Source organism: Hydra vulgaris, chromosome 11, assembly GCF_038396675.1.
Source record: "Hydra vulgaris chromosome 11, alternate assembly HydraT2T_AEP".
NCBI classification, from domain to species: Eukaryota; Metazoa; Cnidaria; class Hydrozoa; order Anthoathecata; family Hydridae; genus Hydra; species Hydra vulgaris.
In genome coordinates this window covers 21,305,080-21,330,000 of record NC_088930.1, presented here as the reverse complement: position 1 = coordinate 21,330,000, position 24,921 = coordinate 21,305,080, and the positions used below count along the sequence as shown (strand labels likewise).

At 27.3% G+C, this 24,921-nt stretch overlaps 1 protein-coding gene across 1 annotated transcript in view; it reads right to left on the bottom strand.

Moving 5' to 3' along the window:
• Positions 1-24,921, bottom strand: part of LOC100198028 (solute carrier family 12 member 2) — a 103,287-nt gene that overhangs the window by 66,027 nt on the left and 12,339 nt on the right. Inside the window, exon 2 of the mRNA XM_065810432.1 lies at positions 23,596-23,860. Within this exon, the coding sequence (XP_065666504.1) occupies positions 23,596-23,860 (265 nt within the window). The remainder of the gene's footprint in view (positions 1-23,595; positions 23,861-24,921) is intronic.

Below are 24,921 nucleotides of genomic sequence, written 5' to 3'. Positions count from 1 at the left end.
GTGAAAAAGGTCCATGAATCTTAACTGAACAAAAAGCGCTTACAAGTTCATTATCTGTCCACCCGGATTCAAAATGAATTTATTGAACTCTGTGGATCTTTTGTTCAAACCAAAATTATTGAAGAGATTCAAAACACCAAATACTTTTCAATTGTTGTTGATGCAACACCAGACTGCTCTCACAAGGAGCAAACAACTTTCATTATCCGTTATACAAAAATTGATGGATCTAAATTTTCCATTGAAGAACGGTTTCTCTATTTTGACGATTACTCAAAAAAAACTGGAAAAGAAATTGCAGCAAGGATTCTTCACGTTCTAACTTTGTTGAACATAGATTTTAAACTGTGTACTGGTCAGGCATACGACAATGGTCCAAACATGGCTGGAAAATACAAAGGTGTGCAAGCAGTTTTGCTAGAAGAAAACCCAAACTGTATGTTTGCCAGCTGTGGAAATCACACTTTAAACCTTGTTGGTGTTGACTGTGCTGAATCATGCAAAGAAGCAATTCTTTACTTTAAAATTGTGCAGCAAATGTACAATTTCTTCAGCAGTAGTCCACAAAGGTGGGAAATTCTCAAGCAACATGTACCTGCTTCACTACATGGTATTTTCAAGACCCGATGGTCAGCAAGGATTGAAGCAGTAAAACCAGTTGCCCGTCACTTGAATTCACTGAGAACAGCTTTAAAAGAGCGGCAATCTCTCAATCTCACAGTATCAGCTCAGTCAGAACTTCAGTCCATTCAAAAGTAATTGTCAAAATTTGAATGCATTGTAATGTCATCTTTATGGATGAAGCTCCTCACAATGATTCACCAAACCAATCTTATAATTGAGGCAAGAAATGCAACTCTAGATGTTGAAATGGAAAACATTAAAAATCTCATGGACAGCATTCAACAGATTCGTGAAAAATGATGCTGTTCTGAGTGAGTCAAAATTAATTGCAATGAATATTGACATTTCACCAGAATTTTCTACCACTCGAAAGTTGAAAACACAATTTGATTCAGAACAGCACTATAAAATCAATGTACTTTATGTAATAATCGGCTCTATTCTAGCAGGTCTTAAACGTCTATTTGAGTCACAACAACAAATTTGTAGTATTTTTGGATTTCTTTGGCACTTCAACAAGATGAGCAATGAAGAACTACTCAGTGCCACAACAAACTTTCAAAAAAAGTACCACAAGGAAATACTGTCTGATATTTCTGATGAGATAATCTTTCTGAAACAAATTTACTCCACAAACTTTACATCAGATTGCAAACCAAAAGAATTGTTTCAAGAAATATTAGAACTTGGACTGTCTGGTGTTTTTCCTAACATATCAATTGCTTTGCGAATTTTTAGTTTGCCTGTCTCAGTGGCTTCAGGAGAAAGGTCTTTCAATGTGTTGAAACAAGTAAAGAACTATCACCGTTCAACCATGGGACAAGAACGCTTGAATGGACTTGCAATGTTGAATATTAACTGTGATATTGCAAGAAAACTCGATTTTTCAACAGTTGTCAGTGCATTTGCAAAAGCAAAAACAAGAAAAGCATTTTTAAAATAAAAATTATTACTAATTTGCTGTTTTTTTATTTATTATGCAATGGCAGTTATTTTATGGTAAGGGCCTCAAAATTTGTAAATGGCCTGGGCCTCACTCAGTCTCTGAAAGGGCCTGTATATATATATATATATATATATATATATATATATATATATATATATATATATATATATATATATATATATATATATATATATAATATATATATATATATATATATATATATATATATATATATATATATATATATATATATATATATATATATATATTTAATATATATATATATATATATATATAGATCTATAGTTTGTTGTCTTTGGGAAGAGCGGAAGGAAAAAAGTGATTCTTACGCCAACACATACGTCACTTTTAATTACTTTTGACTTTCGTCCAACATTTGCGTGTTGCACGAAAGTAAAAACCATTAATTTAATTACAAATAAATCGTTTTTTAAAAAAACCACAAAAACGCAAATTTAATTGACCAGAATGTTTTAAAAACATTCTGAATGTTTTTAACAATATAAACAATGTTTTTATTTTTATTTTTTTTTAACAAAATGCTTTTATTTTTAATTTTTTTAATAAAATGTTTTTATCTTTATTTTTTTTACTGTAAACCTTGCGCGGAGTGTTGCTACATCGACTATCTTATAGCCTGACTCGCAAGGGAGTGCTGCTACATCGACTGACAAATAGCCTGACTCGCAAGGGAGTGCTGCTACATCTACTATCTTTTAGCCTGACCCGCAAGAGAGTGTTGCTACATCGACTGAGGGTTTGGTTGGGGCAGGCAGTCTCTCAATTAATAAAAAAAAATAATTCCTGTCTTGCATTTTAATTTTTACTTTTTGCCAACAAAATATGGAAAAAACTTTTGGACAACATCTACGGGTTGTATATATATATATATATATATATATATATATATATATATATATACATATATATATATATATATATATAGATCTATAGTTTTTGTCTTTGGGAAGAGCAGAAAGAAAAAAGTGATTCTTAGGCCAACACATACGTCACTTTTAATTACTTTAGACTTTTGTCCAACATTTGCGTGTTGGACGAAAGTAAAAACCATTAATTTAATTACAAATAAATCGTTTTTAAAAAAAAACACAAAAACGCAAATTTAATTGACCAGAATGTTTTAAAAACATTCTGAATGTTTTTAACAATATAAACAATGTTTTTATTTTTATTTTTTTTAATAAAATGTTTTTATTTTTAATTTTTTTAATAAAATTTTATATATATATATATATATATATATATATATATATATATATATATATATATATATATATATATATATATATATATATATATAAACTTTTGTAAAACAACTGCAGTTCGCACCTAAATGTGTTCTATATAATAAAATAACATCGAATTTAAATTTTTTTGAATAAAAAATAACTTTAGGGGTGCCTAAAGACCCTTGAACATATTATGGGTTCCTAATATTAACTAAACAATTTTTTATATATATTTTTTATTTAAACAATATTGTATATATATATATATATATAAGTGAGGTTAGTATTGCGGTGTAAAATACAAAAACCCTTGTTCGTATGACAGTGCTCAATATTATCAAATAATAGAGCAATTTAAACTTTATGTAATTAAATGAATAAAAACAACTAAATAGCGGGACTTAAAGTTTCATGCCCAAAGGCAATCATCAGCCATGAATACGTATTCACGGCTGATGATTGATATTTATATATATATATATATATATATATATAGCTGATGATATATATTTGTATGTATATATATATATATATATATATATATATATATATATATATATTTAAATATATATATATATATATTTAAATATATATATATATATAAATATATATATATATATATATAAACTTATAAATATATATATACATACATATATATATATATATATAAACTTTTGTAAAACAACTGCAGTTCGCACCTAAATGTGTTTTATATAATAAAATAACATTGAATTTAAATTTTTTTGAATAAAAAATAACTTTAGGGGTGCCTAAAGAACCTTGAACATATTATGGGTTCCTAATATTAACTAAACAATTTTTTTCAAAAATATGTCTTGTTGGGTCTCAAATGAAGCAAAGATAAAAATTCTCAGCATTAAAAAAAATATATTATTTTAGATTTTATAGCCTAGAAAATGACTCATAATATAAAAAATAAAAAAAATGTGTTTTTACAAAGTTTTTTAGTCATAATTCTTTTTAACATTGTTTTTTTATAAATAATAATAATTATTTACTTATCATCCTTTTACTGTGACTGTTCCTCAGTGTACCTAAAATTTGTCTTTTTTGACTAGGGCAGGCAATCTTTTAATAAATTAGTAGAAAATTTTTTAATAAATTAGTAGAAAATCACTTTTTTAATAATGAACACTGTGTAAAATGAAAAAGGACTTGAGAAAAAAACTTTATTTAAGGTAAGCAAAAAATCTCAATATGCATTAGTGTGTGTAATGTAGATAATTCAGGGGCTATTCTAGACCATTTTCGACACCGTCTACCATATTTGGGCAAAGATTTGGGCACCACCCAAATTCAAAAGTTAGGACCTATTTTTTATAAGGCAAATATTTTTTTTATTTTTCTGCTATACTTTTACAGGACAATAAGGGGAGGGGGGGAGGGGTTACCGTTGCCAAAATTATTTTCCTAGAATAGCAGTCGTGGACAGGAAAGGCATGCGATCACCTCTATTCCTGACCACGCATTTATTTATTTTTTGCGACAACTTAACCACAGCTTTTTGGATTTTTGAAAACGTTTTAAAAATGCGCTAAATAAAGTATAAGGTAATAAAGCGAGAAATTTTAAAGATTGTATACTATAAAAGACATTTAAATTATCGAAAGATATTTTTAAAAAGTGTATTTTTTAGAATGAATGTAAATGTTTTAAAAACAATTTGTTATATAAATAACAATGAAAAAATGTTAAACAATTAATTATATAAATAACAATGAAAACAATTGTTTTAATAAACTTTTTGATGAACCCATAAATTTAATCGTCGAAAACAAAGTTATTTTTTTATAATTTTCAATAATCAACAAATTTTTTTTTGTTATGCTATATAAACTTTCTAATAAAATTTGTTTACACTAAGCTAAACGCTTTTAAATGTTTTAAAAGGTAATTAAATAAAATATCATAGAGTATTAAATAAAACTTTTATTTATTTTAAAAGTACTTTATTTTTTAATAATGAATGTAATTTTGTTAAAACAATTTGTATTCTTAATTTTATAAACAACGAAGACAACGAATGCGTTTCAATAACCTTTTTTTTTAAATATTTTTTGATAATTTAAATAAAGTTAGTTTTTTATTAAATGATAATTAGATAAAAGTTTTTTTTAATTTAAAAGAGTTGGCCTAATATTATAAAATGATTAGAAAAGATCAAAGTTTTATAGTTCATTGCGTTGGTATGAATAAGTTATTAACTGAAATTTTTTGTATTATTTTTTCTTTTTTAAACATAATTGCTTCCAACAAGGCTGCAAGCAGCCAGTTAAAGTTGGAAGTTACTGAAAGAGAAAAGATGAAGATTGTAGAGCAAGATAATGATTGACAGACAACTTAAAGGATTGCAAATTATATGAACCAGGAAAGCAAGATGAAGGAAGCGAATTCTAAAGAGCTGATGTTCGAGAAAAAAAATAAGACGAATAAGCATTTTTGGAGCACTTAGAAACAGTCACAGAAAAAGGATGACACTTAATTGAATAACAAGTAACACGAGAATAAATTTTAGTAGATGGCACAAGAGACACTAGCTCTTTTGAGCAGTGCCCATTATAGTATTTGTAAAAAAGAGAAAGAGAAGCAACATTACAATGATGTGGTAATGGTTGGAGGTTGGCTGCAAGAGCAGGTCCAACTATGTTTACAATACGTTTTTGCACATTGTCTAAAAGAGAAAGGGCATCATTAGAAGATCCGCCCTAGATATGGCAACAGTATTCCATACAAGGCCGGATTTGGGATTTATAGAGATAGAGAATAGAATCCGAAGTAAGAAAGTGACGAGCTCGATAAAGAGATGCAACCTTAGCAGATACTAATTTTGCAACTGATTTGATATACGGTTTCCAAGAAAGATTGGAAGTAAGAGTTAGTCCTAGAAGATGAAGAGTAGGTGACTCATCGAGTACATCACCGTTCATAAATATAGGAAGATCTAAATTATTGCGATAACGATTGGCTGAAAAAATTAAGTTTTATCTGTATTGAAGTTCACCAGCCACTGTGAGCCCCATGCTGTAGCAGAAGTGAGATCCTTTTCAAGCTCAAATGCCCCCTCCAAGAAATCAGAGGGTGTTGGTTTCTTATCACGACAAGAATAAATGGTGGTATCATCAGCAAACAATGCCACCTTAGATGTGAGAATATCTGGAAGATCGTTAACATAAATTAAAAAGAGTATAGGGCAAAGGATAGAACCTTGAGGAACCCCTGAAGTTACAGAATAAGAAGAAGAGTGCTATCCATCGAGGACAACTTTTATACTACGATTGGAAAGGAAGGATTCAATAATCTTAAAGATGTTGCCAGATACACCATAAGAAGAAAGCTTATGGAGAAGACCAGCATGCCAAACTTTATCAAAAGCTTTTGAAATGTCAAGAGCGATGGCCTTAACCTCTCCACCTTTATCTAATGCACGATAAAACCTGCCAGTTATTACTGTTAGCAAATCAGCTGTAGAATGAGAAGATCCAAATCCATATTGATGGTCAGAAAGTAAGTTATTAGATTTAAGATGAGAAATTAAGTGTTTGTTAATTAAAGATTCAAAAACCTTGCTTATGATAGGAAAAAGACTAATGGGACGGTAGTTAGACGAATCAGATCGCTCTCCAGAATTTTTGAAGATAGGGATAACAGATGCGGCTTTCCAGCAGGCTGGAAAACAAGACTCTGATAAGCACTCGTTGAATAGTTTTGAGAGTATAGACGACAGCTCTGGAAAACACTTCTGCAAGACAGTAACAGGTATGTTGTCCGGGCCACAAGCTGTAGAAGAGTCTAGGCAGGAAATCACTTTAGATACAGAAGCTGGAGTGATATAAATATCAAGCAATGGATCAACCTGTTTGTTGGCAATATTAGGTAGAACGCAACTAGTGGAATCAAGAGATAATATTGATAAAAAGTTTATAGCAAACAATTCAGCTTTGTCTTTAGGTGAGGTGACAAAGTCTGAACCATACAAGAGAGGTGGAATTAAAGATTTGCCCTTATTATTGATACTATTAAAGATTCTCCAGAAGTCACGTCATTAGAAGTCATTAGAAGAATTAAAAAAAAAATTAAAAATGTCAGAAGAAGTCATTAGAAGAATTAAAAAAAAATCATTTAACCTTTTTTTTTAATGTTTAATTAACATTTTTTAGATTTTTTTGGTTTGTTTGTTTGTGTATTCTTTTTTTGATTGATATATAGAAGTTATTATATATATATATATATGTATATATATATATTATACATATATAGTATACATATATATGTATATATATTATATATATGTATATATATATATATTATACATATATAGTATACATATATATGTATATATATTATATATATATATATATTTATATGTATATATATATATAGATGTATATATATATGTATAATATATATATATATATATATATATATATATACATATATAGTATACATATATATGTATATATATTATATATATGTATATATATATATATATATTATACATATATAGTATACATATATATGTATATATATTATATATATATATATATGTATATATATATATATAGATGTACATATATATGTATAATATATATATACATATATATATACATAATATATATATACATATATATATATATATATATTATATATATATATATATATACACATACATACATACATACATATATATATATATATATATATATATACATACATACATATATGTATGTATATATAAATATATATATATATATATATACATACATACATATATATATATATATACATGCATACATACATATATATATATATATATATATATATACATATATATATATATATATACATATATATATATATATATATATATATATATATATATATATATATATATATATATATATATATATATATATATATATATATATATATATATATATATATATATATATATACAGAGGTGGAAAAGATAACTAAACTTTGTATTCAAGTAAAAGTACTGTTACTTAATTTAAATTTTACTCATGTACAAGTAAACAGTACTGGTCAAAAAACTCAAGTAAAAGTAAAAAGTAGCTCATTCAAAATGTAAAAGTTACTTTTTTAACAGCTTTTTAAATTTTCTTTATATAAAATTGATTATAAAATTTTTCTTTAAAACTCGAATAAGAAAGATTAAAATTCTAAACATCAGCAGTGCATGTGTTTCATGTCTTCATAAGGCTTCGTCTATAATTACTGTTAACCAATTTTTGACTTTAAATACCATAAAAATTTTACTTTAAATTTTCTTATCTGCTTTTAGTTAACTAATTAATACATTTCAATACATGTAAAATTTAATTGTTATTAAATAATATTACTTTGAAAGTCATTATTTGTACAAATAAGTTGCCTTCAGTAAAAATACTATTTGTATGTAAAAGAAATTGTAAATTTTTAATATTTATATATTGACATAGAGTTGTGGATATTTAAAAGTTCTAGTTAGGAGTGGATGACTAGGGAGCGGGTCTAACTCTCCTTTTTTTTTTTGATTTTGATATTTTATTTCAAAGTAGCTTTATGTATTTTTTAATTATTATTGTTGTTTATTAACAGTTATATTTGTTTATTTTTTATATTTTTCAAAGTGTAACAGAATAAGTGCTGAAAATACAAATAAGCAGTGACTTATCAGGCAAATAACCTCCAAAGATATTAAAGTTTTAATAAAAACAACACCTAAATAACTTCATAAGTAATAAGTTGGTGTAATGTCGTGTAGTATCACTATCTGTTCTATCACAACTTTATAAAGCCGTAAACACAGCTGAGTCATAGATTAATCTACTAAAGTTAATTTAAAAAGTCATTTCCAATTTAATTTAAATTAAAATAGCTGTAGTCGAGTGTATATACATCATTACATAACCCTCTTTATCAAAAGAAACATAAACTCTTCTCTTTATCAAAAGAAAGGCTTTTTTAGATTTAAAAGTAAAAAAAAATTGCGCCACAAAATTTAATACCCCTGCCCTTTGTTAAAATTTATCCTAACTACTTCCTCTCCCTTACTATCATATGATATAACTTGTGAACCACCTCTAGCTTCACTTATAGCATTAGTGAAAACTATTAGAAACAAGTTATAATTCAAGTTTTTTACCAAAAAGAATTATCATACTTTTTATGATAATAAAAAATACTAATAAGTAATAAGTTTTTGTACTTAGTAACATATATGATTTAAAATGTAGCAAAACAAAATACTTTAAAAAATATATACTTAAGTAAAAGTAAAAAAGTACACATTTAAAAAATACTTAAAAAGTACAAAATTTACAAAAAAAAACTATATATATATTTATATATATATATATTTATATATATATTTATATATATGTATATTATTATTATTATTATTATTATTATTATTATTATTACTATTATTATTATTGTTAGAGTTAGGAGTTATTGGAAGAGCAAAAATGAAGTTTATAAAGCAAGATAACAAATAACAGATAAATTAATAGATTGCAAATTACATGATTCAAGAAAACAAGATAAAGGTAATGAATTCCAAAGAACTGATGTTCGAGGAAAAAAACTAGACAAAAAGGAATTTTTGGTACACTTAAGAACAGTCCCAGTAAAAAGATAAGACCTAATTGAATGACGAGTAACACGAAAATAAATTTTAGTAGATGGGACGGAGGACGCCGGCTCTTTAGAGCAGGGCCCATTATAGTATATGTAGAAAAGATAAAAAGAAGCAACATAACAATGATGTGACAATGGTTAAAGGTTGGCTGCAAGAGCAGATCCAACTATGTTTACCATGCGTTCTTGCACCTTGAATGAAAGAGAAAAGAGCATCATTTGAAAATCCGATCCAGATATGACAAAAGTATTTCATACAAGGGTGGATTTGAGATTTATATAGATAAAGAATAGAACCCAGAGTAAGAAAGTGGCGAGCATGATAAAGAGATGTAACCTTAGCAGATTCTTAACTTGCAATTGATTTAATATATATTTTTTGCAATTGATTTAATATATATATGATGGACCTTGGTCCAATGTCTTTCTGTTAATAGCCCCTTCCTTGGATTCAGGCAGACATGAAATCTTTTTAAATTTGGTTTTAAGTCAAGCTTCGTGTCTTTTTCTTTCTTGTGCAGCTACTATTTCTAATTCTAACTAATATATGCGGTAGTGGTGTAGTGGTAGAGCGCTCGCTTCATAAGCGAGAGGTTCCGAGTTTGATTCCTGCCACATCCCTGGAATTACCGAGCTCAACTTGTTTCTCCGCGCAGCGGCCTTGTTTGTCAAGGTTCGTGTTTCAGAGTAAGAGAGTTGAGAGAGGGTTATAACCACAAGTAGCCTCCTCATCTGTAGTGGCCTTCTCGGCCTTGGGGAGGTGAATTATAATAGGTGTATGCATATGAAACCGCTGTTTAAAATAAGACAAGTTAATTTTCTTTTTAAGACAAAATTAATGTATGGATGATTATGTGTGTGAAACTACGTTCAATTTGCTTTAAATATCATAGTTTTTAATTTGATTTTATTCATATCTAGATAATTTTATACATCTTTCAAAATGAACAACTTTGTGCCTTCAAATATGCATTTGCGGGAAGTATTACTTCACTATTTTATTTTAAAGAAAACTGCTGCAGAAAGTCATCGTTTGCTTGTAGAAGCTTATTCTGACCATGCTTTATCTGAAACAACTTGCAGAGATTGGTTTAGAAGATTTAAAAGTGGCGATTTCGATCTTGACAACAAGGAACGTGGTAAACCTCCAAAAAAATTTGAAGATTCAGAATTGCAAAGTTTATTGGACGAAGACGATGCTCAATCCCAAGAACAATTAGCAGAAGAGTTGAATGTTGATCAGGCAACAATTTCAAGACGTTTACAAGCTCTCGGTAAAATAAGAAAGGAAGGAAAATGGGTTCCACATGAATTGAAAGAACGTGATATTGAAAGGCGTTTAGTGACATGCGAAATGTTATTGAATCGTTTTGAAAGAAAGTCTTTTTTGCATCGAATAGTGACTGGAGATGAAAAATGGATTTATTTTGACAATCCAGTCCGCACAACACATTATGTTGACCCAGGCGCACCTGTAAAATCAACACCAAAGAGGAATATTCATGGAAATAAGGCTTTGCTGTCTATTTGGTGGGATCAGATTGGTGTGGTATACTATGAGTTGCTAAAACCTAAAGAAACAATTGATGGGCCACTTTACAGACTCCAATTATTCCGTTTAAGAAAAGCATTAGAAGAAAAACGACCCGAATATGCTGAGAGACACGATAAAATAATTCTTCAACATGACAATGCTCGTCCTCATGTTTGTAAAGTTGTTCAAACAGCGTTGAAAACTATCGGATGGGAAGTCTTATGCCACCCGCCGTATTCACCAGACCTTGCTCCATCAGATTACTATTTATTCCGATCAATGTCACATGGCTTGGCAGATCAGCACTTCTCGAATTATGAAGAGGTCAAAAAATGGCTCGATGATTGGATAGCTTCTAAACCTGAGAAATTCTATTGGGATGGAATTCATAAGTTACCAAAAAATTGGCAAAAAGTAGTAGAAAATAATGGAAATTACATTCAAAGAAATATAAATAAAACATCTCCAAAACAAACGTTCTAATTCAAAGAAAAACAGCGGTTTCATATGCATACACCTATAAAAAAAAAAAAAAAATTCTTTTTCTTTTTTCTTTTTTACAAAAACAATCCTTGAGAAAACAAATATCTTTTTATTACTGCAAGAAACCAATGCAAGATGGCACTAGTTGACACTAAAGCCCAATTAAACTAAATAACTTGGATTACTAAATTTCCATTTTTTCAGAAGTTAGAAATTTTTAGAAACACTCTTTAACAATGTCATAAACAAAAAAAGTCTAACATTCCACTCTCATACTTGGATTTGATCTTATTACCTCATCCAAAAATACAACAAAACTAGTTGTAAAGAACTTTTCTTATAACTTATCTCTTAAATCTAATGACCACACTTTTTTTGTCGTCCTAAAGAAACAGGCTAACCTGTTAGACAATATCACTTCTGCTTCTGTTACAAAAATTATTTTCCACTAAAACTCTTCTACAACTTGAGGTCCAGATAATATTTCTATGACAGTCTTACAAAAGTGTTCTCCAGAACTTTTTCTTATACTCTCTAAACTATTTAACAAGTTTTTAACTAAATCTTGTTTTCCTTAAAGCTGGAACACTAAACCAGTCTTCATACAACTATTAGCAAAGTCTTTGAATCCTTAATTAAAAATATTCTAATATCTAATCTTGAGCCTAACAGCTTACTCTCTAAGAATCAATACAGATTTTAATTTTTTTATTCTACTATTGACTTGTTAACTGTTATAACAGATCTTGCATTAAACAAAAGCAATCAGGTAAAGTATCAATAAAGTCTGGCATGATGGTCTTCTCCGTAAGCTTGTTTCATATAAAACATGTGTAACCAAAGTTTTAAAAAAGAAAATGAAGTAGGCAGATACTTTAAAGGTGATGCTTTGGCAACTTTGTTGACAAAATGTGTAACCAAGTGCAGTATGTCTATAAAAGCAATAACAAAATCTGATGCAATACTTGAGTTTAATGCTCAAGTATAATTTAAGGTTCCCTAATACCAAAAAGTCAAACAGATGCAAAATCTTTTTCTATGAGATGAAAAAATAAGAGCCACTTGAAAATCTGATTTGAAAAAGTGTGAAAATTTAGCACAATAGTAGATGGAATGGACAGGTATCACCATCAAAAGGTATATAAATCAACTGTACCAACAAAATTCATTTACTTTCAACATCTAAGCATGTTCTAATGATAAACCCAATAAAAAAGATGTTGATGAAAGCAATAAAGCAAACAAAATCAATGAAGATAATGATTAGAATCAGGTTGTGATGTCATTGATGATCTTAAGGTATCAAATCGTAGCAATATTAAATATATACCATTGAGAAAACTGCTTATGGAAGCAGCAACAATACATTTCAAGGTAACATCAAGTCTGTATTCAAAAATTAGCATAAATTAATTAAACTTTTCAAAACTCTTTTTTCAAACTGTCAACCATTTATAACACCATTTTGCAAAAGCATGTTTTCACACAAGAAAATAAATGATTGATGCTAGCTCGACATCAAAACTTGGTGAAATTTGTTGGTTCCCATGATTGAAAGGCTGGTAAAATCAAAGTTGATAATGCTGCTAATGATAAGTCAAAATAACTTCACGCAGAAAGACAATAACCATTGGCAGCTGCCTCCGAATAAATTTTTAGCAGCAAAATGTTGTCTTCTACCTCCAATTGCTTCCACTTTTCTATTGGCAGCCACAGCCAGAGTTTTTTTTGGAGGCAAAATATTTTGGAAACTGATACCAATAGGAAGGCAGAAGCTATTGGTGGCCATCTCCACAAGAAATTTTGGGAGCAAAATGATTTGGAGGCTGCCTGCAGTGACTTCTGCCTCTCAACTGGCTGCGATCACCAAATTGGAGGCGGAAATATTTCTCTCCTGCTGGCGGAAGTAATAAAAAAAATTTTCATGTTGGTTTTTAAGTTAACCAGCAATTTAAATATTAATTAATTTGACATCAAAGTTGTGTTTTATGATTTATTGTCCAATTTTTGACTATTTTAAAAAATTCAAATTTTTTTTTTTAATTGCCAATTAAATTAGTAATTTAATATTCAAAACAAAAATTAAAAATCGGAAATTTTACTTCCGTGCCAAAAAATCATTTTGACAAAAAATTTAAATGTAATTAAATTGTCAGATTTTGATTACAGTTTTTTTGAACAAGTTGCCATCCTCAACTTTTTATTCATTTCATTATTTAAAATAACGTAATAGTCTTATTTTTAACAATTAGATATTGCAAAAGTTATTGAATTTTTTTTTTTTTTTTTTGTTATTCACCTTCTCAAGGCCGAGAAGGCCACTACAGATGAGGAGGCTACTTAATAGTGGTTATAAACCTCTCTCAACTCTATAACTCCTAAACACGAACCTTGACGAACAAGAAACTGAGAAACAAGTTGAGGAGAAAATAATCACGGAGAAAATAATCTAAATATTCTAAAATATTTAGATTTCAATATATTAAAAAAAAATATTGATTTTAAAGTAGTTTCTAGGCTTTTCTAAACGTGTTTCTTTATTCCACACGGTATTTCAAGCAAGGTCTGCAAGCAAATTAGAGTTGATTAGAGTTGATATATTTATATTTTTCTTAGTATTCGAGAAAAATTGATGTTGTTTATTTATATTATTAAATATTATCAACATTTGTTTGTTGTTGATTGTTTTTAAAGTCTGTTTTCTTTATTTAGAAGTTACGATTTTATTAAAAATTTTTAAAGAGTTTTAAAAATGACTGGTAAAATAGATTTTTTAGTAGTGTTTCTTTTTTATTATAGTGATTCAGTTTTTTTTAGAATATTTTAGGCAACTGTTTTATTTTTCAGAACAGTTAGAAGGTGCAGAAGGCCTATTTAGTAAGTTTAATTCATTTTATTATTTATAAATTATTTTTTGTTTGTAGAAGGATTAATGAGAATAAAATTTTTTAGGCAGGCAAGCTGACAGCGACTTAAGTAAGTTTTATCATTCATTTAAGTAGCAATTTCATTTTCACTAATAGCTATTGTTTCATTTGGAATTTTATTGTATTCTTACTGTAAAAAATAACAAAGAATTGGAAAGTTTTTAATAAAGTTTATTTTTGTTTGATTTTAATTGCTGCAAACTCAATTTTTATTTTAAGCTGAAAATCAGCACCTGTATAGTTTTTAGGAAAAGGAATCAGAATATAATATTTGTTTTTAATGAAAATATATAGAATTATATCAATATGGGGAAAATATATAGAATTATATCACTATACTTCACCTATAGATATTTTTAAAATTTTAACAAAGATGGAAAGGAGGCCTGGTAACCATGGTAGCATAACTTTTTTAGAATTTTTTTCATTTTTATTAAAGTATATATATTAAAGAGTGTTTTGGTGCAAAATTAAGAGGTGGGTTTTTTGAGGATTTTTATACATAATTAAACGAATTATAATGAAAAAGGATGTTACTTATTCAGAAATTGCTTATTTTGAAAACTGTCATTATAAAAAAAAAAAAAACATCGCAGATATAAACAATATTTAAAATGAAAAATTCATAATAAATGTAATATATTGAGTCTAAAAAATTAAACAAATACAATTTTTAAATAAAAAATTAGTCAATAAAAAACCAGAACTTGCATCTGATCAATTCATAAATTGTTTATAAAAGAAAACTGGTGTAATATGATTGAGTTAATTTAAAGATTGCTGGGCAACGATTACATCTATGGACCATGCATTCCTTTGACTATCTGAAAATAAATACACCATTTTGGCTATAACTGAGCAAATTTAGAAAATCCTATTTTAGATTACGGTGCTCTAGTTTGAATTTATTAAACAATTTCTTTAAATTGCAAAGAAGTAATCGCTTTGATGCATGTTTATTTTTGGATACACTTACAAAATCTTTTATACCTGGCAACTGCCGACTAAACTGATCATTACAATAAAAGCTTTCCACCTTATCAATGATATCTGATTCAATTCTAACAATGTTAATTTTTCTGGAATTGTTAATATTCTTTTTTCAAATTTAAGTTTTCTTGCTTTAGTTATGGTTGACTTTGAAATATTGAATATTTCAGCTGCTTTCCTTAAAGACCATGAATCTAGAACCAATGTTAAAAACTAAATCTATTCTCTTCTGCTTGTCATTTTCAGCTTTTCTTGTATTGATAGTATCAATTTATCTAGATCTTCAGTTTTCTTCTGATGTGGGCAATTCCACATCAAAGCACTCAGTCCATTGAACCATGTGTCTTCCTTTTGTGTTATATTTTGACACATTATTCCTAATTATAAAAAAATATTGCATGCAAAATTTCAGCTAAAAAAGTTTAGCGGTTGACAAGATATTGCAATTTTAATACTGACCTGGTTTCCAAAAATGACCCGGTTTTCTTAACACTCTGAAAAAACATTTTCCTTAAAATAATAAGAAATAAAAATGGCAAAAACATGAAAATGAACATATATAATGTTTTTTTGATGCTGAATTCAATAAATGTACTTAAAATGCTCAAATATAAAAAGAACATGCATAAAAATTAATAAAACAACTATTTTCTATAAACCAACTTTGGGGCCCAATATCTCAAAACACCCCCATCAAAAAAAAATTTTTTTTGCTGTTAATATTTTCAGCTGTTTATAATCTTACTAGGCACAAAAAATCTAACTGGAAAAACAACTAAAACATACGGAACTTTAATTTCAAAGATGTATTACTTTTTCAAGAAATTCCCAAAAAATATTTGTAAATAAAATAAAGTTAATCGTAATTTAAAAAGTTACTTAAATATACAAGATTTGAAAAGGTATCATAGTTTACAATATTGCTCCCATTTTACTTGTACTTCCTCTGTTTCAGCATTTTCAAACACATAGTTTCTACCAGAACTAGAGCAAGCTTGTGGAACAGATAGTTTTTTCAATATGTTGGTGTTTGAAATAAAATAGTAGTCGTCTCTTTCAGGACAGTTAAAACAGATTGATAGACCATTTGGATGAAGAAACTTAACTTTAGCATCAACTTCTTCTAAGTTGGTTTTAGTTACAATGCCTAAACCTAAAGTGACAGTATCAAGTTGAGATATGTCTTGTTTCTTTTTAAGATTGTGGACTATTGTATAATTAGTGTCTGTACTACACCTCTTTGCCCCAACCTTGTTATCTCCAAGATGTATAAATTGATGAAAGCTACGAACACCAGGTAGAGTTGTTACACCAGTGTACCTTTCTTTTTGCTCTTCACGTTGCAATTGTAAGCCAATCCCTTTATGTAAATGAAGTTAACAACTTTGATTTTATCAATACAAAATTTATACATAGCTTCTGATGTGAGAATTTGGTTTCTGTACGGTCGTTTTAAACTTTCTTGTGCTGTTAATCTTTTTACAGTACCACCAATCCCATCGCATGGTGACTATCCGTGGGACGTGGCAAAAAAGTTCGATTCAATTTTAAGGCAAAATTCGCTCTCTAGTTGACATAGATTGTAAAAGCTTTTATAATTTTTGTACTGTCCTGCGCAACCATCAGTGAATAAATGTAATTTGGACAGATTGGAAAATTTTATTTTTAATATTGGTATGATTAGTCGGAATATTTTGTACACAAAAGTTACATCATGTATAATGTCATCTGATATAAAACAGTAAGAAATATGTTTCAGTTCACCTTTATCATCTTTATAGTATATGAATAATGGATGTAAAGAACATTGTTGGGTGTTCCAGTGATAGCTCTGTATTTCATCTTGGGCAACAAAAGCATAATTTTCAGCAAAGTCCCCAATAATGATAATGTTTGATTGATCCATATATTGTTTCAGTTGGTTAAGGTACTGTGATTGAGAGTGAGCAATAAAAGAATGAGCTTGTAGCTTTTCAAAACAAGATGCTAATAGTTCAACAAACGTTGGAACATCAGCTGTTAAACTTAATATTGTTGCACGGTCAGTAGTTTGCCATTGCTTGTAGTGTATCTCAAAATCATCTTCATATTCTCCAAAAATCTCATACAAATATTTGGTGAGGGGTTCTTTACCATGACAATCATCACACTGTGCAAGCATGCATTCTTTGTTTTCTACTGAGCAAACGGTTTTTGAAAGTAAGTCCTTATACTTTAGTCCAATATTTAAAGCATCTACTAGCATTATGGCATTTTGGTGATAAGAACAAACACAAACAGAATGTGTACCACTTGAACCTGGCAAAATGCACTACTTTGGTCTAAGTGAAGCAAATTTTGAGTAACTTATTTGTATTTCTGGATTGTTTTCTTTGTATAATAAATATAGTTCCTTTAAATTACACAAAAGCAGTTTTTTTTGTTTATGGACCTTCTTTTGAATGCTAACATAATCTTTTTTTCCGGCATAGTTCTACATAAATCACTTGAATCATAAAAAAGTTTAACAGAATCTTCTATTTCTTTTTGTAAGACTTTCCCTTTATACAAAGGTGAGATAGCCAACAATCCTTTTTTATTAAAAAGTTGTCTAGCCTTTTTTGCTTGGTATTCTGTAACTGCAAAGTTATTTTGTACTTCTAATATTGACCAACTTGGGGGTGCCAGTGTTAGAAGTTGAACAATAGTTCTTTTGTCAGAACATAGAATTTTTTCTTTTATCAAGCTCATAACTTCATCAAAGTTTTCAGCCTTCTTTTTAATGTCATTTGGTTCATAACACAGTTTTGAGGGAACATTGAATTGACTTTCAGTTTTTCTAGTAAGGTTACTTACCATTTCATTGATGCGCGCAACTTTTCGCTTTCCTTCTGAGAGTATATGTTTTGATGACTTTGAATGAGATTTTAGAGGAGATATATTAAAATTTTCAAGTTCTTCATTGATCTCCTGTCTTTTTGATTTGAATGATGATATTAGAAAATCTTCATCTTGTTCACCCTGACTTTGCTTCTCTTCTTTAAGATCTGCTTTTTTGGCAATCTTTTGCTTACAGGGTTTGCAAAGTTTCTTCCCAGGAGCAATATTTAAGCTACTTCTCATCATGTCTTGTGACTCATTTATCGTAACTACTCTAAGATTTTCTAAAAGTAATTGAATTGTATATATAATTGCATATAGCTTTGTGTATTTTGTATATAGTATAATTGTATGTATAGTTGTATATAGCTTATCTGCACAATTGTAATAACTTGTAATAATAAACTTTTACAAAAGTTGTCAAAATTTTAAAAACAAATGCACATCCATATCACACTAATTCAGTTTTTATATAAAACAAAACATGTTTTTTTCAGTTGTTAAGTTCAAATAACTAAGTTATCATATAATTAAGACTTCCTTAAATATAACAAAGTTGTTGTTTTTTTTAAGGAGTCTTTTAACTAAATATAATATTTTACAGAATTCTTTTTAAGTTTTTTAAAATAGCTTATTGAAAATTTGATACATCTTTGAAATTAAAGTTCCGTATGTTTCAGTCGTTTTTCCAGTTAGATTTTTTGTGCCTAGTAAGATTATAAACAGCTGAAAATATTAACAGCAAAAAAAAAATTTTTTTGATGGGGGTGTTTTGAGATATTGGGCCCCAAAGTTGTTTTATAGAAACTAGTTGTTTTATTAATTTTTAAGCATGTTTCTTTTTTATTTTAGCATTTTAAGTACATTTATTGAATTCAGCATCAAAAAAACATTATATATGTTTATTTTCATGTTTTTGCCATTTTTATTTCTTATTATTTAAGAAAAATGTTTTTTCAGAGTGATATGAAAACCGGGTCATTTTAGGAAACCAGGTCAGTATTAAAATTGTAGTATCTTGTCAACCTCTCAACATTTTTAGCTAAAATTTTATATGTTAACTTTTCTTTTTAAGATGCAACAGCCAAAGAGGTTTTTAAAAAATTTGAAGACCCATGGCTCAAAATTTTCTAAATTTTGGGTGATTTGATGCGGAATTACCCATGTTCAAAATTGGGCTCTTCAGTAACATCATTTTTTACATCTGTTGCATTAACATTAAGGATAACTGATAGCTTTTTTGACATAACATTAGTAGCTTGCATTAATTTTCTTTTTCCTAGAGAAATTTTAGCATGTTGTGGAACCCCATGATTTTACTGGTGATACATCTAATTTATCAAAACTGATGTTTTTAAGTTCTTTTTCTTGTGCAATTTCTATATCTTCATCAAAAAATGTTTGTTCCAGAAAATCATCTTCACCATTGTGGTCCTGTAAGGTAGATCAATCATCTATTTTTTTACCACTTCTTTTCGACATGAAGGACACATTTTATAATCAGGTGTTGTTTCAATACCAATTGAACACATATCTTTTGCCAGTTGAATATCAATTTTTTGCAAACCACCTATAAATATATTATAAATGAAAAAAAATTTGCCACAATTAGGAAGTAATAATTTAGATAATTTAATAATTTTAGAAAAAAAAACAAAAAAATTAAAACTTTTCAAACTAGTTGAAAGTGTACTAGATGTATTTTTTGTAAAAAGACAGCACAATAAGTTTAGAACATATAAATTTACCTTTTATATTAGTTTTATGCCTTTTAAATGGGTCAATGCAATTTTTTTTGGGAGTTAGCAAACAGTTAAGTAAAAGTTGCTCATGATGTAAACAGATTAACATTAACGTTTAATATTAATAGCTTGATAAATCTTTCAATCCAATTGATTTACTGTACACCATTTTATGACATTGATCATTTGATATAATACCAACTGTACACAAAACTTTTTCATTTTATTTTTTTAGTTTTTAATTGGCGATAAATAAACACAAAATACACAGACATATATACATTTATTTAAAATGTAGAAAACTTTTATCATTAGTATTTTTAAATATGATATTAAATATTTATTATTTTTTAAATTTTGATTATAACTTTATTTTTTATTTTAACTACAGAGAAAGAACAACAGCTGGTAAAATTTCATTCTATGATGTCTTAGCGTTTTAATCAGGAATGTGGTGTTGTAAAAAAAAAGTGCCGACTCCGACTCCAGTCGTGAAATTTTCAAAATATGACTTCGACTCCAACTCCGACTCCAAAGCAAAACTTTTGAAAAATTCTTTGAAGTCTTTAAAAAATATTACGTGATAATTAAAAAATATTTTTTTTTGCCAAACTTATGAAAAGTTCTTTGAGGTGTAGTATGAATTACAAGGTTAATTGAATATTTTGTTCATGCATGTGCAATGCCAAGAAGTTTTACTATTAGAGTCGGAGTTGCGATTTTGTTAAGTGACTCTGACTCTGCAAAATGTTGCAACTCCGTGAATGCGACTCCACAACCCTGGTTTTAATATTCAGTGTTTCTTTTGTTTTAGTAAAAGACAACATAATATGTCATTAATTAGAAAGCATAAGATTATTTTAAAAAATACATATCTATTTGAACTAAAGTTTCTTTAAATAATAGGTTAATTGAGTTATCTTTAGTATAATTTAGTATATGACAAAACAAATTGCGTGTTCAAGTTGTAAAAACAAAAAATTTATGCGTGTTTAGGAATGGCATTCGATTGTACTTCTTTAATTTTTATCGGACATATCTGTTAAACTTGAGTATATATCAGACAAATTGTCTTGAACAAAAAAGAAATTTCTTATTTCAAGCTCTGATTATGGATTGATTAAATTTTAAAATATAAAAATAATAAGCACAATTTTTAATAAACAACAAGGAAAAATGGTAATCTCATAAAATAGACTTTGTGACATCGAAGGAGCTATACCATTATTAATTCAGAATTGCTTCTGAATAATTTTATTTAATAATAATTTTATTTGCTGCAAGCATTCAAAATGTTGAGAAAATTTTCTTGTCAAAAGTTTGTTGTTTTAATTGCTCACTTTTTTAAAATTCTGACCCTCTTATTAAGATTCCCCATTTACTTGGCAGGTGAGAGTATTTGTTTGTTATATTTTTACTATTTATCAAACTAAATAGCTTAGACTGTCATCGGACCTAAAATAATGCTAATATAAAAGCCATTTCAACATAAATCATATTAAAAACCACTAAAAATGTCAATAAAAATGATTCTGTTGTTTTTAAATTTTAACTAAAACTCTAACTGTTGCCCCATTACTTTTACCATTTTCCCTGTTTAAAAACATTGAACCCGTTTTATTTTTTAAAATGTTAAATATTCCGATTCTCTCGTTTGTTAAGATTCCCCTGTTTATTATTATTTTATAATTATATTTTTGACCCTGTTTATTTAAATTTCCCCATTTATTTGGCAGGTAAGAGTACAAATTTATTTGATATATTTTGAACTGAACAGATTAGACTTTCATCAGAACTAAAAGAATGCTAATATAAATGCTGTTTTAACATGATGTTTATAACTCATCCGCATTTTTACTCTATATAAAGCTTTATAACCAAGTTCTCAGAAAAGAGGTTACTTTTTTTTAAAAAATGATTCTTATTAAATGTTGTGAATGACATCTTCTGTAATTAATAAAGATGGTTTAATAATATACTTATCAACTACATACTAATGTAGCTGATATATAATCAATATAATAACATAGACATTAAGATAATATAATAAGATAGACACTATTAATTAAGATTAGTTTAAAACCTTACATACTTATAATTGGATGTAGTTGTTAATACTCGCAAAAAAAAAGCATTTAGTCATCACTCTTAAACATTTTAAAGATTGTGTTTCAACCTGATTACAAAAATCTTTTTTGTGATCTGGTTGTATTTATATTTTGTAAATTCTATTGGAAAATAGAATTAAAGTAAAACATGGTGAAAATTTAATACTAGAGTTTTACAAGTGAATAAAAATTTAATATAAAATTTTTTAATAGGGAGTAAAAAATTAGTAGTGGTAAAAATTGTAGTAGTAAAAACAAAATAAAAAAACACTAGAATTTAAATAAGTAAAAAATCTCTATAGTATATTATTTCGACTAAAGACTGTTTTTCATTTTTAACTCTGTTGCAAAAAAAATTTCATTTTTAAAAAAAAAAAAGGTTTAATTTTTGTAAAAGATTTTATTATTGGAAACATTCATTTCGAAATCACATCAAATAAATTAATTTTATTAATTCTTAATGAGTGTTAAAAGATGTTGTATTTTTCAATTATGTTTACAATATCTAATGTTTCAAGTTGAGAACTTAATGTTATGGTCATAAAATAAAAGTTTTAGCATGATGGATGGGTGAAAAAATATATAAATTTTAGCATAACTGGCAATTTAATTGTTTAACAAGAATTTTTTTTTCAAAATGATTTTTTGTTAAAAGCCTAGAAATGAAATTTCTGATTTTTTTTAACATTCTTTTTGAATATAATACTACTAATTTATTTAATAGTTAGTTTTTTTCTCGATTATATTTAAGCAGAGACATAAGCAATTAGAGGTGGCCTCCAAATTATTTTCTCCCAAAAATTTCTAGTGGAGGCGGCCACCAATGGCTTTTGCCTCCCTATTGGTGGCAAAACATTTTGTCACCAATAGGGAGGCAAAAGTTTTTAAAACATTTTGTTTTAAAAAAAAACTCTAGCTGTTGGTAGATTTTTTTTTGAAGGCAATGGAGCCAAAGCCAGAGCATAAAATATTACTCCAAAATATAAAATATTTAGGAATAAATTTATGGTGTAAATAAAACAAATAAAAAGGCTGTAAAATAAAGACTTTTCAACATAATTTTCATTTAATCTTTAATTATAAATAATTTAGAATAACTGGTAATGGTATTTAGTAAATATCATTTACTATTTACAGTATATCCCCTAAATAAATTTTTTTAATTCATAAAGCCAGAAGCAAAGCAAAAAACTTGAGAGTCTTAGCCAGAGCCATAAGCTCCAAAAAACTTCGACCCAGAGCCAGACCCATAAGTTCAAATAAAATTGGATCCAGAATCAAAGACATACATTATTCTTCTGGCTCCCCACCCCTGGCTAAAAGCCAAGATCAAAATACTTTAACTAAAGTATTTTGATCTCAATTCTAAAAACTATTTTTATTCATCACCTTTAACATTATTTTTAAAAAAAAAATATGTTAGATAAGTACAAAATATCTTGGATTGTTACCCCTTTTCACTTCACCATTTGTACAGATTGCTGACATGGACATTGATGTAAGCACAGTCACAATAGTTGATAGCACAACAATAGCGCTTGCTTCTAAAACACCTGATTGCCCAACAATCCATGGAATTCGTAAAAAAAGCACAACACCCCAAATATTAAGCATAGTTGGTACAAGAACTCCACTTATCCATCCAAATTTGAAGACTGCTTTTTCTTGTTTAACTACAGGAGCATCAGCCTGTCTTTCCTCTTCATGTGAAGGATCCTACAATATTTCAAAATTGAGTGGAATTAAAACATTTTGCATACTATTAGTGATAAAAAAAAATGCTTTACACCACATTATTTAATTTAAATATAATCATTTTTTTATTATTATTGCTTATAAGGTATTTATTATTTTTTCATGATCACATTTATCTAAACCAACTAACATTAAGTTAAAGTAAGCAAGTCAAAGTTTAAACAGGTAGGATACATTTTATATAAATATTTTAATATTTTAAACTCATATTTTATACTTCCTGAATTTTATAATGATATTTTTTTCTAAAATTATACATAAAGATATTTAAGAAATTCAAAAAATATTTTGTAATAAAATAAACATTATAGTTATGATAATACAATATTTTATTTACTACCAGGTAAAAAAATTTTATTCCTAAATTTGAATTTTTACTAAAGTTAACACTTAACACTTTTTAGTTTTTTATTTTTGATATTGATTTGTTTTTGTTCAATATATAATTTTTTTTTATTCATAATTTATTAAAAAACAATAAAAATATTAATTAGGTACTTCATGTATTTCATGCACCAAATGAGAAAATAAAAGAAATATATAGAAAGTAATAACCAAAAGTTATTACTTTCTATATATTTATAGTGTATTTTTTAACCTATTTTTTCGTTATTTCTTATTTGTTTTTATGACTTGTTGAAGATTTTTAATATATTTTTAGTAGTAATATATGTATGTATGTATGTATATATATATATATATATATATATATATATATATATATATATATATATATTTATATATATATATATATATATATATATATATATATATATATATATATATATATATATATATATATACATATATATATATACATATATATATATATATATATGTATATAAATTATGCTAGTGCATTCTACAAATAAAATGCTCAATGTTCTTAAAAACAGAACAATAATAAAATAAAAACACCTAATTTTCTTTAACAAGGCTTATCAGGCTTATCAGGCTTCCTGATGAGGAAGTTGAAGAAAATTACACTCATCTAATTTTTTTTGTTGAAGAAAGTGTTTTTA